Here is an 18,862-nt window from a genome sequence, read left to right as displayed (position 1 = left end):
TTGTTCTCATCCTAAATCCAAAACCCAGCACTGTACCAGCTACTAGAAAGGAAATTAACTCTATCCCTGCCGAAACCAGGACAATGACTAAAATGCAATTTATTGGTCTCAGTACAAGTAACCAAGGTTGGTGGAGGTTACTAACGTAGGCTAAATTTAAGGGGATAATAGCGCCTAATTTTTAAAAAAAATTCCCCTCCAAGTTAGGAATCCAAGTTATCTTCAAGAAAAAACAATTTACAGCTGTTTATCCTAGTAGGTGTATTAAAGAGAATGTGCATGAGATCTGGGTAAACAGTACCATAATTTGCCAAACAAGTAGCCTGTTGATCACCATCTCTATCAGCCACATGGCTGATTCATCATTGTGTGATCAGGAATCACAAGATTCCTTTCTTGTAGGTTATTTCTTGGTACATTTCAAGGGCAGCTGAAAATTTTATTTTATCCATGTTTATTTGTAAACTTTGTTGTGAAGCTGGATGCACGTATAGGCTAATTGCTTCTAGAGCTCTTACTGCTGACTTATTGACCTGGTTTGTGAAACTTGCTAGATAGATGATTAGACATATGCCACAGGAATCTGAAAACAAAGCCCAGCCCACAGAAAAGTAGAATTCAATATTCAGTGCCCTAAATGACATTGTAAGGGACAAGAATATCCCTATATGGGATGACAGGGACAAAAATGTCCCTATATCACTTCATTGATCTACATATATGTAGTTTTTCTGCAGACTTCTTCAACATCAGAAGCTCAACAACAAAGATGGACATTTCTTCCAATAAGACCAAAATGTGGACCTGCAGATCCCTCCATGGGGGGGTGGGGGTGGGGGTGGAGACTGAGAGACTGAGAGACACAGAGACTGAGAGAGAGACTGAGACTGAAACACTCTCTTGGGGGGTAGAGTTCAGTATCGGGTTGCCTTGAAGGAGAGTTTCTCTCCATTGAGAGTGAGGTGCTAAGCTAATTTTAACGTAGTGAGCCCTATCAGAATACCTTTGTTTCTCTGTGATGACATTGTATTGTCTATATTATTCAAGAGATCAGACTAGATGGAAGAATATTTGGCCTTTAAATCTATAAATTCTTAGAATTCTTTATGCTTTGGTAAAGAGAAGGGTTGATAGTCATGTAATCTTGTACCAATGAGTGAATCAGAATTGGTAGTTTACATAACAAAACAAGAATGAGCAAATAAATAAAGCATTATTGCCTCCGGCCAAGAAGAGTTTGATTTGTGAAACACGCACTTAAGAAAATGTACTGTACCAAGCATTTGAGGATATTTTGCTTGCTTACTGCATAATAACAGCATGACCTCCATTGTGCAAGATACTGCAAATGCAATTGCCATCTTGCAAAAACCAATGCAGTTCTATGATCTTTAACTGAGATATGCTAACTTACTCTAGCTAAACAAACATCCTTTATCAAGCTTTAGGGGAGTGATGAGTAACTGGCAGTGACTGCTAAAGTCATCTGTATAATTTAGGGAAAATTCTGACAAGGAAATCAACTTGGATGTGAGAGTTTGAGAGAGCAAGAACTTAAGAAACAGTTTGACAGATACCACTGAAAATCCTCAGTTTGAGAATCCAGGGAGAACGACTACTTGCTAGCCATCTTCTGGGATCCAGATGGACATGTTCTGAGAAGAGAGGAGTACTTAACCCTACAGTACTGAAAGACACTATCATGTTGTATTCAGTATGGATTGTGTGCTCTGTCTTTTAGCCCTAGGACTTAAAGATCTCAGCTACAAGTGATCTGAGCGTGAGGGGAAAGCATAGCCCCAGAGAACACGAACAGTCAGGAAATAGTCTTGTGTGCATGAATCACATGTACTGGCTGTAAAGTCATGTTGGTAATATTTCAGGGAAAGACATTTGTGAGGGGATTTTCATTATTGCCATAGCGCCACAGTTTCTCTTTCATCAGAAGCGGGTACTGTTATTTTTAGTCTGAAGACTTTTAAATGCTGCATCTTGACCTGCATTCAGAATTACTTTGGCTTTTTTCTTATAGACTGTAGCCCTGAGCGTGGCTTCTCTGTCTACTACAAACAGACAAGTCTTTTGTCTCAAAGTCAGTGTCTTGTATGTCAGTTCACCTAGGTTTTGATGTGTAGATTTTCTGTCTTTTTGAGAGAATAGTACAGAATGTACTATCAAATAAAAAGCCATCATAAGCAGCAGTCTTGATTTGCTGTTTTCCTCACACCGTTCCAGTCTGCAGAAATTTCAGTGCACATCAGTCACTACAATCTGATTAGCAATTGGTTTTGATCCTTCCACTATGCTCTTTTTAGCCACCAGAGATGACAAAACATGAAGGAAGAGGTGTTCTTCAATGCTTTGCATTTCTTAGGATCTTTTAGCAGAAAGAGAGGGAACAATGTATTTGTAACCATTTTGTATTTGGCTAGCTGACCAGCCCAGCCACGGTCTTCATAAAAAGTTGAAATTCAGCTTCTTTCACAGTTGTCTTTTAGTGAAAGAAACCAAAATTAACAATCTGTGTGAAATGTAATATGTGACTTGATAACACATTATCACACAAGTGGCAACTTCAGGATTGAAATGTGAGCACTGGCAGCCTGCATGGTGGAGAGGGTGGCTGAAGCGTTTAGGTGTAGCTGGGCATGCCAGGATATTTTGCAGTGTGCTTCACCAATTGCAGTTCTCTAAAGCCACCTCTGGTTGTAACCTTCTCTTTCGTACAGTGGAAATGGAGGAAGGAAAACATTCTTTGGAGGGAAGTTCTGGTGTGGTGACAGCTTCACTAGGACGTTTAAGCAGAACGGGGTAGTGGTCTGGCCTGGAGAGAAAAAGGAGGGGAAATGTCCTGTCTCTCCTGCTGTTCTCTACAAAATAAGGGCATTCTGTTTTCCCTTTCCTCTTATGATTCTTTAGCTTGTAGTTGACTTTACGCTGCTTCCTACAAAAACTTTTTCTACTGCTTTTTCTATTGCTTTCTTGAAAACTTTTGTTGCTTTTCTCTTTGACCTTTTGCCAGCCCCTCAGGGTTTCAAAGACATAAGCAGTAACCTGGACGTTGAGTGTCTGCCTCACTGTGTGTCTGGAATCATAATGGAGTCATAGGAAGATAGTGAGCTAGCTGGCATTTACTAGCCATGGTACAACATGAGCACAGTGATGTAAAATTGGAGCTAAGAGCACTCACCTCTTTGTTAACTATTTAATGATAATTATTAACAAGTGCTGACCTGTCCTGTACATCACAAAACAGCAACTTGCTGTTAGATGAAGAGCAACTTGCAAGAGTAAGCTTTCATTATGGAAAAAAAATCCACTGTTTTTTCAGGCATTCTTTATAAGTTAGCAAAATACCTCCACCAAGGACCAGTGGACTACATTAGAAATAAAAATACAGCGGCCTCTTGGATGTGTAGCTGCTAAAATGCCTAAACATACTAAATTAATCTTGCATTTAAGAAATAAAGCCACATTAAGATTTTGATGAAAAGTCAATTGTATATATTCTTCTCAGTTACAATGTGTCAAATCTGAGATCCTAGCAGTAGGAAAACAGTACATCTTTTTTTCTTGCCTCCTTTAGTCAGGCTAGAGACAGATATGCTTTACCTTGACCATTTATTTCATAACTCGTCTTACTGTTTATATGATATGCCTTAGTATGCAAAATAAAGAGCAGTCCAGACATATGTGAATCAAAATTATGTTTAGGTCTCACCAAGGGGGGGGGGGGGGGGGGAGAAGAAAAATATTACTTAGCATCCAAGCAAGATTCTGTCTTCACTCATTGAAATAGAGGTTTTTTACAAAGTGTGTGCAGGATCAGTTTCATAGGGACTCATGAAAATTGATGCTGTGCTTACAGGTACACAAATGCTATGGGGAATGGGAAGTCTTCATTATATGTTGCAGAGATAGATAGCCGAGGTAGCTGCAAATATCAGAGAGTCTATAGCCTTGTTATTGCCATGTTCTACTCAAGGTCATTAGACCTGAACAGGAATAATTAACCCAGGCAGAGCATTGGATTAATGGTTACACTTCTTCTGGTACCTTCATGAATAGAACTGCAAACTCCGCAAAAATACATGTTGTGAATCTAGGAGAATGCATCACTGTGAGTAACACCTGCAGACCGTGCACATTTTGAGGTCATCATCTTTTCTGGCACAGCTGTTTCTCTCTCTGACTCCGTCATGGGCTTTTGCAGCTGCCTTCCCCCGTCCTCACTGGTTCAGGGTTCTGGTTTTTGTGCTTAGCCAGAATTAGCCTCTCCCCTCTGCCTATGAGAAAATGGGGAAATTCTTCTTCAGTTTTGAGGTGGAGTATGATCAAAGCAGAAAGGGGTTTTTTTGCAGGGTTCTAGCTATTCTCTTGTTGATTCAGTTTTCCAGAGAAGTAGGAACTCAATGAAAAGCTATCACAGGTAAAATGGGCAAAATTAAAATGTACTGACATAAGAGACCTTCACAAGAAGACCATGAGTATAATACCAACAAAAGATAAGGAAAAATAAGTAGTTTTTTTAAAAAAAATACTCAATTTCCTTTTAATATTTTCAAAAAACTTTAGTTTGTCAAGTGCCATATTAAAGTAAGGGTAGAGCGCGTATCAGAATAGTCTGCAGAAGTCCAACATTTTCAATAAGTTCTGTGTCCTAATTTTATCTTTTCATTTTCAGTCTAACAACTGCTAAAACTATGACTAAACATTTAGAATACATTAAAATAAAAGGATTTAGCCTACTCTTGCCTGAATTGGATTGAATTTCCCTGAAGTCCTCTGAAGAGTCCTTGAAGCTCTTGCTTTATTTGCTAATCCATATTTCCTGCATCCTACTCAGATATTGAATGGATTACTGTACGTAACTTCTTCAGACGTTAAGTTTAGCTTAAGCTTTTTCTAATTAAAAAAAAAAGCATGAAGAAGTTAGATATTAGTTGGAAATTATGTGTATATCTCTGTCAAGTTCTTCAAGGAACTGATTAATTTTGGAGGCCATACCAGGCAAATGCCTGAACGCAAGCCTCATCAAAACGTTCTAGGGTGTTGACAATAGCGTATACCTTGCACAATATTGCTTCCCTGCTAATCTCGTTCTCCTTAAAGGAATTGTGGACATTTCATTTTAAATTTTAGGAGCGTCTTCTACTTTCTTTACTGCCTGCTCACATTGCCATGGAAATGAAAGCAGAGATCATTCAGAGGTTACAAGGTCCCAAGGCAGGCCAGCTGGAAAACACCAACAACTTCCACAATTTGTATGTCAAAAGGCACACCAATGTAAGGTATTGTACTATAATAAAATGTATCAAGAACATTCAGAAAAATTTTGAAAAGCAAGTGTTAAGAGACCAATTAAGAAAATAATTGTTTTAATATGTTTTTCAACAACTTAATGTTTGATTAAGGCCATTAATTTGATCAAATGCTAACAATCTCCTGTTCCAGAAGAGCAACAAAGGTGATTGATAATACAAAGGGGTTGTTTAGAAAAAGCCACGCGTTAACAGCCTTTCTTCATAATGTCTTAAATTTTCAGGTTAAAGTACCAAATCCTGCTTTCATGTATACTAGTCAAAATTGTAATTCGTGTCAATTATATTATTCTGAATTTGTAATTTTCTTAACTGGAGCAATTTCTCAGGTTTTATATAATGTAAATAGAGGCAGCTGTATCACATGTATTTTACACAGTATCTGAGATAAAATATTCTGCTGACAAATCTAATTATTTATTAATTATAAATTTCTACAAGTTAGAAAAATAATTCACCATTTATTTCAAATATTCTTTCATCTTTACAAGTTGTTTTGCCTGTTTTTTTGATTGGGCAAGTTAATTTGAATGACATTCTTAGAAATTACATTTTTAAAGCAAGTATTGCAGGACTTTTGAGGAAGTTCATTTTCACTTGTAAGCACAAATACTTTTTCCTTAGCCTGATTCTATGAATTGGTCAAGTTTTCTTGGTGAATAGAAACATAGTGTATGGCTTGAATATCTTAGCAACCAGGCTTGAATTTAATAGTCTGAGTAACAAGTGAACAGAGACTTCCATGCTGCATATCATTGACAGGTAAATCTAGACAGAAAATGTCTACAATGATAAAAAGTTATTAAATAATTTCTAATAACAAACATGTTTATTGAAATAATTGCCATTATTATATTGCCAATTTGTGAGTAGGAAAAAAGTTTCTATTTTTTGAATACACTGTAACAAATATAGGTATAGAATGCCTATAAATACCTATAAATATAGGTTTACATGTAAACGTGATACCTGTGAAGGTAATACCTATAAAGGTAATAACAGGTATATATTACATATAAACGTAACGCCTGTAAAGGTAAATGTAGGTTTACCTATAAATGTAGTTATATTTATTTCTCTACATTTAGCAGTGGCCATTTTGCGTACGGGCATACCTCTGTGAAGTTCCAGAATGCCTACTTTCAGGTTTTGCTGTTGATTGATTGATAAATCTGAGTTCTGCAGAAGGAAACTGTGACCAAGTTTCTGTTCATTTCTGTTGTAGCATCTTGTATGCTGATATCGTGGGATTCACTCGTCTGGCCAGTGACTGCTCGCCAGGGGAATTGGTGCACATGCTAAACGAGCTGTTTGGCAAGTTTGATCAGATTGCAAAGGTGGGTTTCTACTGGGCTGCTAGAGTTAGTTTAAGTAAGTAAGTCATCTTTAATTTTTTTTTTTTTCCTTCTTCTACCTTCAGACAGCATTTCTGAGGCTTTGGCAGGAAGATTAGACTTGAAATGTGTAAAGAAAAAATCTGGCTCTGGTCTGAGTGTAACAGTGTGTTTCTGCCAGTGTGACAATCTGTGAAACCCAAGATAGCTCTCTCTAATAGGACCAATAGAGACAGATCATGAAGCCCCATAAAGCTTAATGGAAGGTGAACAGCTCTTTAAATAGATTGTTTACAATAACAAGGATTAAGAAACTCAAGATAGAAAACTGATACAGTCAGTTTTCTGATCTCTGGAAAAGCATTTAAGAGACTGGAGGACAAGAGAGACAATACTGATCAAAGCAATTTTAATTACTGACCACAGCCTCTTGATTACTCAAGAAAAGATTCAAATATAATCAGAAGTTCTTCTGTTTATTTAGGTGTCATTTTTATAAAAATTACATCAAACCATGCTATGTGTGATGGTGAAATCAGAAACACTAAAATAGATAAAAATAAAAAAAAACAAACAACATTTTTCTGTGGTTTTTATTAGTCCAAAAAATATTGTCCAGTATTGGTTAAAAAAACCCCAAAACTTTATATTGCCTTAGAGTACAAAAGATACAAATAAGATTATGATTGCTAGTTTCAGGAAGTATTGCATAGTACATCTTCAAAGATGTAAATGTGGAAGGCTAGGTCTTTTGATTTCATATTTCAAATAAAAAGACTTTATTTAGATTGAGTGCATGATACTTTGGCTCAGTTCTTTAATCTAAGGTGTGAACAACACTGCAGATCTATGTTTTGCAGTGAACTTACTTCCTGGTTTTGCCCATTAAGGACCACAACAGATGGAGGAATCATCCGTACAAAACTCTCTGACAGCACTTCTTTTTTAGCAAGCCAAATCCTTCTCTACTGAGACAAGCTTAAGTAGAATGATTTTGCTAATATCATTTAAGTCAGTCTTTGTAACAGTAACCCTTCATTTATGTAATTCAAGCTGAAACTGACCATCTCACCTTGCTTTTTCCTCCAGGAAAATGAATGTATGAGAATTAAAATCCTAGGTGACTGCTATTACTGTGTTTCTGGACTACCTATATCTCTTCAAAATCATGCCAAGAATTGTGTGAAAATGGGACTGGACATGTGTGAAGCCATTAAGTAAGTGCTGAACTTTTTGTTAAATATTCAACAGTAAAAATTCTGTCTCTTTTCTATCTGTAGCTGTGCTGCTGGTTGAAACATTCAGACCTCTAGTAGTTGGTGTGTTTTACTACAAGGTCCAGCATGGTAATCTTGATCTCAGCCTCAGCAAAGAAATTTTTTAAGATGTTGGGTTGTGCCAGGCTATCTCGTTACTACACCGTAAAGTTGATTAAGGACCTGGAGCATTGCTCATAAAAGGAAAGGCTGAGAGAGCTGGGACTGTTCAACCTGGAGAAGAGAAAGCTGAGGGGGAAAAATCTCATCAGTGCATTTAAGTACCTGAAGGGAGAGTGCAAAGAAGATAGAGCCAGCCTCTTCTCAGTGGTGCCCAGTGACAGGAAAGAGATGATGGGCACAAACTGAAACACAGGAGGTTCCCTCTGAACATCAGGAAACACTTTTTTCACTGTGAGGGTGACTGAGCACTGGCACAGGTTGCCCAGGGAGGTTGTGGAGTTTCCAACCTTGGAGATACTCAAAATACAACTGGTACGGCCCTAAGCAACCTGCTCTAGCTGGCCCTGTTTTGAGCAGGAGTTGGACTAGACAATCTCCAGAGGTCCCTTCTGACCTCAGCTATTCTGTGATTACGAGATGGTAAATATCCCAATAGACATCACTTAGGACTTGGGAAGTTTTGCTTTTTGCAGAATCATGATGCTGCCACCCACTTGTTAGTCAAATGGCTCTGTGAGAGGCCAGAGCTCCTGGCTCCTGATGAGTTTGAAGTTCAGTGGTGGTCAGGAGCAGTTGCCCCTCCACAATTAAGATGCCTCAAGCCCTGAGCCTGTGGAGTGATACTGAGCATGTCTACCAAAGACATTTCTAAAGGCTTACAGATTCCTAGGCTGAGGCCTACTTCCCATGTTGTTAAATAAGCAATAGTATGTGCCTGTCTTACTAGACCCCAGGTTTAGGTTTAGTTTCAGTTTTTCTGTAATTAATTTTTTAGTTGAGGACTTTCTAAAAGGTTTTGTCAGTTAACACATTAAGGCACCACTGAGAATTCTGTGCTTATCAGCAGTATTTTGGATTTGTGGGTTACTGTATTTGTCCCTTATTTCTTTCCCATAATCATTGTGCTTGTTCTGTCTTTGAAACAGAAAACAGAACAAGGTATTTGCGAAACCTAATGTGATTTCTTTTGAAATAGCAGTTGTAACTTACTTAAAGTAACTCAAGTAATAACAGGAGGCTTGATATGATTGTGAAAGAGGAAGAAGAAATATGGTTGTATCTGATGGGTTAACACTTGTAAGGCATCTGAGGATACAACTAAAGGCATACTTAAGGAATCCTCTAGTTTATTACTGAAGATTAGATTGGGAATGCATTATAGGCAACTGTAGCAGTTCTGAAGACGGCAGGACTCCAAAGAAGTCTTGCGAAAGGGCAGCTTTACTCCCATTCATCTCTTCACCTGACTGCTATCTGAACTGTCAGTGCAGAGTAGAAATAACTCTTTTGTACACTACCTGCCCTGGATGAGTTCTGCCACTGAAGCTGGACACATTTCAGTATGAGGGTACCTAAACCTAGTTTGGATGTCTGCACATCATGCTGAAGGGTCTTAAACCTGCCTATCCAGAAACTTCAGTTCAGTATTGTAGTTTATTTGTTAAGCAAGGGTCTGATTCTGTTAGCTTCTTTAAAAAACATTTTGTGAGGAAAGGACAACTAAAACACCTTCCACTTCTTTTTTTTAACAAAAGTCAGATAATTCTCTGTCTGTAATTCATACCTGAAGTTCTTTTTAGCTTCTAGGAGTTAAAATATTGTAAATGGTTACTTATAGCAGTTATCGTTAATGGCACAAATATCTTTTCTGTAGCAAAGCTAAGTTTCCTTTGATTAAAATTACGGTATATCTAGGTGAGTTACACTTTGCAAAAATATATGTCACGTGGAGGTCTGGATATTTGGTAGTCACCAGTGTGATTTGTTTTTTTACACAACTGGACTTTGGTTTTAAAACTTGGTATACTCTTCTGTTAGTTTCAGTTCCAATTTTGATGTTTTTTTTCCTAAATCACATTTACCATTGTCCAGGTAGCAGAGTAAGCAATTACCTCATCCTTGTGAGGTATATGTGTGGTGTGCACCTCATCATGAAATGGAGAGTTATGTTGAACAGTGTTGTCTCAGTGATTATCTAAACAGACGTACAAAAGTGAATCCTCTAATCCTTAAATACTACCCTCATATGTGTGTAATTGTAGTCACAAGAGGGTTTCGGCTTTCAGTTGCCTGGTCTTGTGATTCCATCCAGGGTAATTACTGTATGGGTAGGTTGATTAATGCAAATTTGGTTCTTTTCCTTTTAAGGTATTCACAGAAAAGGTGTAGTATTTGTGGAAACTGGGATTTTTATCTCCTTGCTTTAGGAATCTTTTGTAAAACTAACCTCAGTACAGGAATCAGGTTGCTGCATTTTCTGAAATGTCTTTTTCTTCATCCAGATATGGTTGTACCTTACATTGTGTCCAAAGAAATCTATTTTTTTAAATGGTACTTGGAGTACTTCTCCTTGCCAAGCATTAAAATCTACAGATTTGGTTGCTTCCTCAGTTGCTTTCACTGGATGCTTTCTCTTTTTCATTTAGATACACTAGAACATTATTATCATTAAACCAATTGCTTCTCTAGCATATCAGGAATGAAAGCTGACATCCCTTCAGTAGAGCAGTAGGTAAAAGAGTTTCTGTCCCTAAGTTCTGACTCCCCCCCTTTTTTGGGGGTTGGCTTAAAAATCAGGCTGATGGAAAAACAATGCTAAGCTCAAGCCATAAATTGCCCTTCACAAAGAACTGAAAGTATAATTTTGCACATCATAATGCAATGCTTTACTTGAGCTCAGAGAGCAATCTGTCAGTTCCTCACACTTCAGAACTTCCCAGTTTTCTTTGAAATAACTTTCTGCTCAAGCTGCTATCAAGTATGTTCTTTGTTAATGCTGGATGATAAGGTCCTCCTTGGTAGGAGCAGCCTTATAGAGTAGAAAATTATCTTTTAGTTGTATAGCACATTCTGATCTGACTTTATTACTGTAGTCAGAATTCACAGCGCTCTGTAGACAGATGCCTGATTATTACAGCCTGTTTACATCTCTGTAAGAATTAAGGAATCTGTACCCCATGTTTTGAAATGCTTTCAAAGTATTATGTCAAGTGTTGCAGCCTGCAGGTGAATAGAAATTACTGATTATTAATCAACTCCGTATTTCGTAGTGTGATTGCTGCATCTTTGTGTGGAAGCATCTCCTGAAATACTTCTGTGGCCTGTAAAACTAGAAGTAGTAATACTCTTGCTGTTGGAAGTGTGTCACTCAATATATTGTTTGACTCACTGTCTAAAATATCTTTTTTGTCAGATACGAGTTTTTGTTATATTCAGTCACTGAGGTGCAAACTGAGCCCTCAGTGTGCAAGTTACTGAAATAAAGCAGTTTGCTGTTTAGATTAACAGTTCTATATAGATTTTACTTCCTGAATATGGTTTCAGTTCCAGTTCTCTTTGAAGCAAAAAGGAGGAATTCTACCAAATTACCAGGTGATCTGTAGTACAAAACCTTATTCAGCCTTGTTTCCTAATAATGTGTAGCTCCATTTTGAGCAATTCAGCCTCTTTGCGCTACGGATTGTTTCCATTTAAATGTGTTAGTAGTCCCATTGATTAATTGCTTTGCTTCTCTGCTCTATGTTGGAACAAATCCAATGTATCTTATAGTCTGCAGCCTGCTTGCCCAGGAATGGGATGCTCACCTTATCAAGCCATAGATGCCAGTGCTACCTGTGATGTTGAGAGCTGGCCACCTTAATTGCATGCTTTAAGGCTAGAGCTTATCTGTTAAGGGAAAGTATGTTTGTGTATGAATGTATGTGCTGTTTTCCTTCAGCCCAAACTCCACCCCTTTGTCTGTCTGGTGACTTCCTAATTCACGTATTTCTCAGCCACAGATTCTCAAAGGCTGTCTTTGATTTGGTAGCGTGAAATGAGTTCCATTTCAGAGGAAAGTGAAGGAAACTGGTGGATGAAATGGTTGTACCAATTTGAAAGCTAGATGCAAAATAAAGTAACTTTTTTTTAGGTATGATTTCATTCCTGCAGGTCTGATCCAAAAAGGAACTATGCTTTTAAAGCTGGCAATTTGCAGGGAACTAGGTGCTCAAGCCTCACTGAATGTGTTAAAGTGCGTAAGACAGGACTAGATGAGTCTTTGATAACTAGTCCAGAATTACCGATGAATAAAGCTCAGATAAACAGAGTAGATGCTTTCCTAGTGACCTGAACTCTTGCTTGTGTGGAGTAAAGTTGCTACAACTACCTGCAAGCTAACCATGCCAGTGAAGAACATAGAATCCTTACAAACTCGAATTTCAGGCTGCAATAGGAAAAATACAGTCTTGATGAGTATTTTGACTGCCCAGCCAGGATGGGCACACTGACTGTGGTGTGCTGAGGGAAACCGGAGAGACTGTGGGAGCAGAAGATGAAATAATAGTGGGAAGTTTCAAATATACTTGTGTAGGTAAGACAAGTGTCCAATGGGGATGTGATAGGCTACATTCTTAGACGCATTCAGTGCCTGCATCGTCGTAGCAATTGTTCAGAAAGCATAGGAAAGAAGTAGTAAACTCTAATTTGGTCCAGAGTAACACTTCTAATTTAAAATCTTCTGTGGTTTCTTTAATTTGTGAGACAGAAGAGAAGATTCAGTTCTGGAACATACTCTACTTGCTCCCCTCCTTAACTCCTGAGAGCTTATTATAAAACAGACCTTATGGCTTGCTCTCCAGAATATGGCAGGGCAGCCTTTCGACAAGCACTCCTAGAGGATAAATGTTCCTCTTCCACTTTGCCCAGTTTTGTAAAACACTTTTCTGTTTTCCAAAGTGTTAAGCTTGTGTCATATTCCTTGCGCAGAGCAAAGTGGTGTTTGTCATTTGCTGACTGCTTACAAAGATCATTAACAAGCAGTTCATTTTCAAGTGTGTCAGCTACAGGAGAGCAGTGTAAAATGGCAAAGTGAAAAGAGGTATCAATAAACACTTGATAGAGACTGAGGGAATTAAAAAAATTCACCTCTCTTAATAACTTCAGAACACAGTTTAACAAAATACTTTCAGTCATGCTCCTGTTATTTTCATTTCCCAGAAAAAGAAGACTTGAGGACTACTGCTTACACATAGGATTTACCATATCAAATTAAGCGTGTTAAGTTCTATGTTCCCTTTCAAAAAAAGAAGAGAAACAGGCCAATTTAATTCTGTAATTCAGAAGGTACAGAGCTGATGATTCTCATCATTGAAATTGAAGATGTTGCTAGAACTATGAACCTGACTCTCACACAGGAGCCATTGGGGTTTCTTATTCTGTAGTTGTTCCTTCCATCAACACCCTGAATTCCCCTAAGATTAATGTATGTACATGTTCCTTATTACTGGTTAGGTTTTGGTCCATATGAGTTGGGGCTTAAATACATAAATCCAGTTAAGTTACGATCTTCCCATTTCTTAGAACTGTATAAGCCTGTAGACATCTGAATTAATCTTCTAGCTCTTTACATATGTCGTTAGGTACCTATATGACATATGTCTGAAAATGTTCTGGTTGTTTGACTTTAGTCACCCACCTGTGATTCAGAGAAGCCTCTTCTGGAAAGATTAATGCCTATCTTATGTGTAGGGCTCTTCTGAGGTTTAGGCTGGGGTGAACAGATACTTCAACTCTGTCTAAAGTCACTGGATAGGTCAAAGGTTTAGATGTGGTCTGGACAGTGAGGGTGGCCTCGCATTCTTTGTATGACAATCTAGCAGGTACAGTGTTCACCAATCATGTGGAAGGCTGTTGAGCCTATGTTCTCCACAGCCTGAATGGCGCTGAGCCCATATCCCCAAAAAGTGTATGAGCCACCAGCCTGTAGAATATCCTGAGGTGCTGCGTTTTTCATCCTTCCTCTCAGAGCAGAACCATTTGCGAGCAGACACGCGAGAGTGATGGGACCTGACAGAAGCCAGATATGAGAAGGTCTCCAATGTAGATATTAGGGTCTTCAGATAGAAGGGCTCATAACAGTAGTTCCAGATCTCCAAAATATGTTTGTTGGACTGTCGCTGCATTAAAAACCATACCAAAGGCTGCCTGTAGAACAAAAATAGTCTCTGGGTTCTACCATGAGACCAAACATTTCCACTACTTAGTTCAGCCCTCCCAAATAATTTCAAATTAGTATAAAAGAAGGGACTTAAGACATGGACTTGAGAATTAATATTTACTGCAAATAGTTGCAAATATAGATAAGAGTAAAGGTAATATATAAAAATAATCCTAGCACAAAAAGAATAGCGGCAACACTAAAAAGAAATAAATGTTATCACCATTGTTACTGCTAATTTGACTGGTAAATTAAAAGAAAACGGGGCCGTATTATGTACATTAACACAAATTTTCTTCTCAACTACAGGAAAGTGAGAGACGCAACTGGAGTTGATATTAATATGCGCGTAGGAGTGCACTCTGGGAATGTGCTTTGTGGCGTTATTGGGCTACAGAAGTGGCAGTACGATGTGTGGTCACACGATGTTACTCTGGCAAATCACATGGAAGCTGGAGGAGTCCCAGGGTAAGAGGCTTCTCTGTTAACCTTTGGACACATGGATTTTTGTACCATGGAGAAATGCACAGGTACCATGTCTTCAGCCATCAGCCTTCATGGAGAAGCCTGAAGTAATTCTTAGTGCTTTCTTTAAAAAAAAACAACCGGGTACTCAGTATTTCCCATGATTTAAAGAGTATTTTTTTTGTGGATGGAAACCTTTAGATTTATGCCCATTACAACTTCTAAGAATTAGATTAGAGGGACTGTAAATGAAGTGAGCAGTGTATAAAAAGTATATCCAAAAGCTAGTAAAAAAGGTGGATCAGGTTCAACTTATGCTTTTGATTGGTGTTTGTGATTCTGTCATTCTTTTAAAATATAATTTCAGCCGTGTTCACATCACCTCAGTCACCTTGGCACATTTGAATGGAGCTTACAAAGTGGAAGATGGGGATGGAGATGTGAGGGACCCATATCTGAAAGAGCATAATGTTAAGACTTACTTTGTAATCAATCCTAAGGTTAGTAGTACTTTTATTTTGTGGCCAGTCATAGTTATTTTTGAGCAGGACCACTAATCTCTTTATTGAATAATTCACTACCATAAGATATTGATCAGAGCTATTACTGATGCCTACAAATACATAATGTTTGCATTGCAAATCTTTCCTGCTCTTCAGAAATAAGTCTCTGATATTTCCCAGCAATATCATTAAGAATTGCAGGTTCTTAGCATCTCTCCATTTTTAAGTTCCTAAGCACACAGATACGTGGTACCAGATGATGCATTACTGCTTCAAAAGGTAATGAACACCAAGGCTGATATCACCTTTTATTCTCTGTCAACCAGGGAGAGAAGCGAAGCCCTCAGCACCACATTAGGCCTCGACATACTCTTGATGGAGCCAAAATGAGAGCTTCTGTCCGCATGACCCGGTACCTGGAATCTTGGGGAGCAGCAAAGCCATTTGCACACTTGCACCACAGGGACAGCATGACCACTGAAAACGGCAAGATTAGCACAACAGTAGGGGCCTACTTATGTCATTTCATACAATTTAGCAATATTTGAAAGGAAAAAGGTGCTCACTGCTAAATACCTCGTTATTTCTGATAGAAGAAGATACATGCGTTTGTACAGGGCATAAACCCAGTGAAGTTGCTGGGAGCTTTTCCATTGGCATCTGAGTTTTGGATTAGATTCTAAGGAGCCATGTCTTGCTATAAGTGCATCTCTGAATCATAAGGAGTCCAATGTACTTACTAAAATACACAATTTGACCCTCTGAGCTTGAGCCCCAGTCACAGCATGTAGTGTGGCTGCTGTTCACCTTGTGGAGAGACATTTTGGACATAAAGCCAGAGTGCAACACCTTTGGGAAGGAACACTTTTGATACAGAGACATTCCCTGAGATTTATTGGCTATTTAGCCACATTCTGTATTTGGAACATGGCCAAACCTGGAGCAAAGACTGAGAAGTTAGAATATCCCTGTGGTACCTGGAGTGGAATTTATTAGAAGAGTTCTCTGGGAACCAAATCCATACTCACTAACATCTACCTTTTGAAGGTGCACTAACGCTCATCAGCTATGGCTGATGGCCTGAGTTTTGCAGTGCTGTAGTGCCATGTTACCTCTCTTACAATGAACAGAAAAAATTTCTTTTTAATTTTGCTAACGCTATTTTACTGCTGTCAGTAAGACACTGTCAGTCCACAGCTTGTACATTGCATTATCTTTTACTTCTAAAAAGTGCAAACATAAAGGTAAATTCTAATAGTTTCCAACATTGGCATTCAGTTTTCTTCCTGTTACATATGAGAACATAGGATTGAGCCACCTAACCCATCTTGTTCAAAAAACACAGTGTATCAGAATGTGGATTGTGACGTGTTCGTTACAGAAAGTACCCAGCCATGACTATTAATCACAAAATAAATGTGGCTGTGATGGCTGCTGTTGCTTATAAAAAAAAATAATGACCATTGCCTGTATTAGGCCACTCAGGTCTGTTTTTTTCAAAAACACTTAGCATTGGCTTTTGCTGAAGCTGGCAGGAGTTTGGGCTACGTTAAAAAAGTGGTGACTTTGAAGCAGTGAATTTCTAGTAAAGCAAAACATTCTTGGATTCAGAATGCTGTATTAGTTATTTAGTGTTTATAATGATAGATCAGTTTGTCTCCAGGTCACTCCATCTTCACTCTTGGCTGGATTTTTTTTTTCAGACAGTTTTAATCTAATGCTAAAAGTATTTGTATTGAAAACTTTTCTCCTTACTTGACCCTGTTTTCAACACTATTTTTAAAGCAAATTAATGTTGTCAAAGTCTGTTATAGTTCATAGGTATTTTCTTTCATTTTTTAGGATGTTCCCATGGGGCAATATCATTTTCAGCGTTGCAGAGAGAGGTAAATTAATTTTTAAAAATCACTTACTCATATAAAGTCCATATAAATACATATACGTTCATATGCATTCATATGTATATAAGGCATGCTTTCAAATATTGAGGGCCATTTCTCTCCCAAACTATTTTTTCAGCCGATATCTCTTACATAGAGAAGGGCTTTGGAAACAGATTTGGCAGACATGTTACTTATGAATTGCAAATCCTGCTAACAAATAACATTATTCTGAATTAGTATAAGTATGTTGATGGACTACTATTAGTTTCTCCTAACAACCCAATTACTCTATCAGTGGGGAGAAAATTATATGCAGGAAAATTGAGAGGAGGCACAGAGGGGTAAGAAAAGGGAAGATGAAAAGGGCTGTTAATAATTTGTGTGACAACAGCTAATAATATGTACTAAAAGAGACATTTTATATATTTTGTTAATTGCTTTGTATTTGCATTGTGTTTTATTATTTCAAAGTCTGCAGCATGTTTGCAGTAGTAAACTTCCAAAAGGTATTTCGTGGTCTTCCTGTAGTGTTCCCGCTACGCACAATGTTTGCAAAATCACAGTACCTTTAAGTTTTCATTCTCCTGCTTGGTACTTCAATGACTAGGGCAAGATGGTGAGAAATGGAAACTGGGTTGAACTGATCACTTCTTTAAAAACACCCAGAATTTCTAAATCAAGAAAAGAATGACATCTGTTTAAAAAACAAGCTTAGCACTGTCAGAAACCTGGAATGGTTAATTTTTATTTTAATGACCTGATAACACTTCAGATAATGTCTTGCAAAATTGTAAGTAATATCACATATACCATAAAATCGCTTGAAAGAACCTTTTAAAATTTGTATTTTCATTGTCTTTGGTTATGCAAACAAGTCATTCTGTCTGTTCCTTCCCCATCTCTCTGCTTGGTAAATGTCTCCTCAACAAATCACAGGTTACTAGAGAGCTATGCGATTACCCAAAATATTGCTAAATTCCAGAAGATGAACAAGTTTTGACTGAATATGCATGATATTAATAAAAACAGTATCTGATTTTAAAACTGAGCATTTACATTTGGACAGTATATCAAAAGGACTTCTATCAGCCTTACGGTAAAAAGATCATCATTGGACTGTGGTATTTGCAAATAATGCAATTCTTTACGATTCTGAGATGTTCTTGCTTTTGTGTTTCTAAATTCCACTCCAAAATAGACCCAAAAAATGTTGCCATGTGTCTTGATACCATATTATGGAAGGAGTTTCTAGAAACCATTACTGGAGTCTAATGTCCGTAGTGAGGCATATAACTAGGATTCTAGATAAACTAGTTAGTCATTCCCACAGGAGAGAGCTGAAATGATAATAAGCACTTTGAAAATCAGTATTTTATTAGAATATGAAAATGTGGGTTTTGAAGTCTGACTGTAGGCTTCTGTTTGTGGCAGTCTTAGGTCTTTTTTTGTTACACGATAGTCTTATGTTGTTAGGGATCTGCCAAGAGGATTAAGTGTGATTAGATAATGTCTCCTCATCTGTCTAGTTATTTCTCCTAGGCAGATTGTTTCATATGTGAAAAATAAGTTGTAAACACTTTCTTATCTAAATTCTATAGCATTGAATAGGCATGAAATCAGTTGGGTTGTTTAAAGTTACTTTAAGTACACTGATATCATTTCTGTATGAATTTGAATCCTGCAACAGGTTATCAGTTTGGGGGAAATAACCCAAAAACTTCATGAAGAAAATCCGTGTTCCCTTTGACAGGGTTCAGTCTGTAGGTTAAGAAAATTTTGGTAAGCAGAGTCAAATTTCAGATCTGACTGTTGACTTCTTACAAAACACTGTTATTAAGTTAATATTGGATTTAAGTTTTCAAGAGGCAGAGATATAATCTGGTGTCGTGATTTAACCTCAGTCAGCAACTGAGCACCACACAGCCACTCGCTCACTTCCC

The 18,862-nt window shown here is 37.8% G+C and overlaps 1 protein-coding gene across 2 annotated transcripts in view; it reads left to right on the top strand.

Annotated features, from left to right (window-relative positions):
* Positions 1-18,862, top strand: part of ADCY2 (adenylate cyclase 2) — a 219,105-nt gene that overhangs the window by 130,387 nt on the left and 69,856 nt on the right. For both annotated transcript variants that reach the window (XM_019471906.1, XM_019471907.1), the window contains 7 exons: positions 5,143-5,291; positions 6,547-6,658; positions 7,745-7,872; positions 14,381-14,539; positions 14,904-15,036; positions 15,366-15,542; positions 16,882-16,925. In XM_019471906.1, coding sequence (XP_019327451.1) covers positions 5,143-5,291; positions 6,547-6,658; positions 7,745-7,872; positions 14,381-14,539; positions 14,904-15,036; positions 15,366-15,542; positions 16,882-16,925 — 902 coding nt within the window. The remainder of the gene's footprint in view (positions 1-5,142; positions 5,292-6,546; positions 6,659-7,744; positions 7,873-14,380; positions 14,540-14,903; positions 15,037-15,365; positions 15,543-16,881; positions 16,926-18,862) is intronic.

This window comes from Aptenodytes forsteri, unplaced genomic scaffold (assembly GCF_000699145.1).
Source record: "Aptenodytes forsteri isolate BGI_AS27 unplaced genomic scaffold, ASM69914v1 Scaffold194, whole genome shotgun sequence".
Taxonomy (NCBI): Eukaryota; Metazoa; Chordata; class Aves; order Sphenisciformes; family Spheniscidae; genus Aptenodytes; species Aptenodytes forsteri.
Note: the sequence above shows the minus strand (reverse complement) of the source record. Positions and strands in the feature narration are given on the sequence as shown.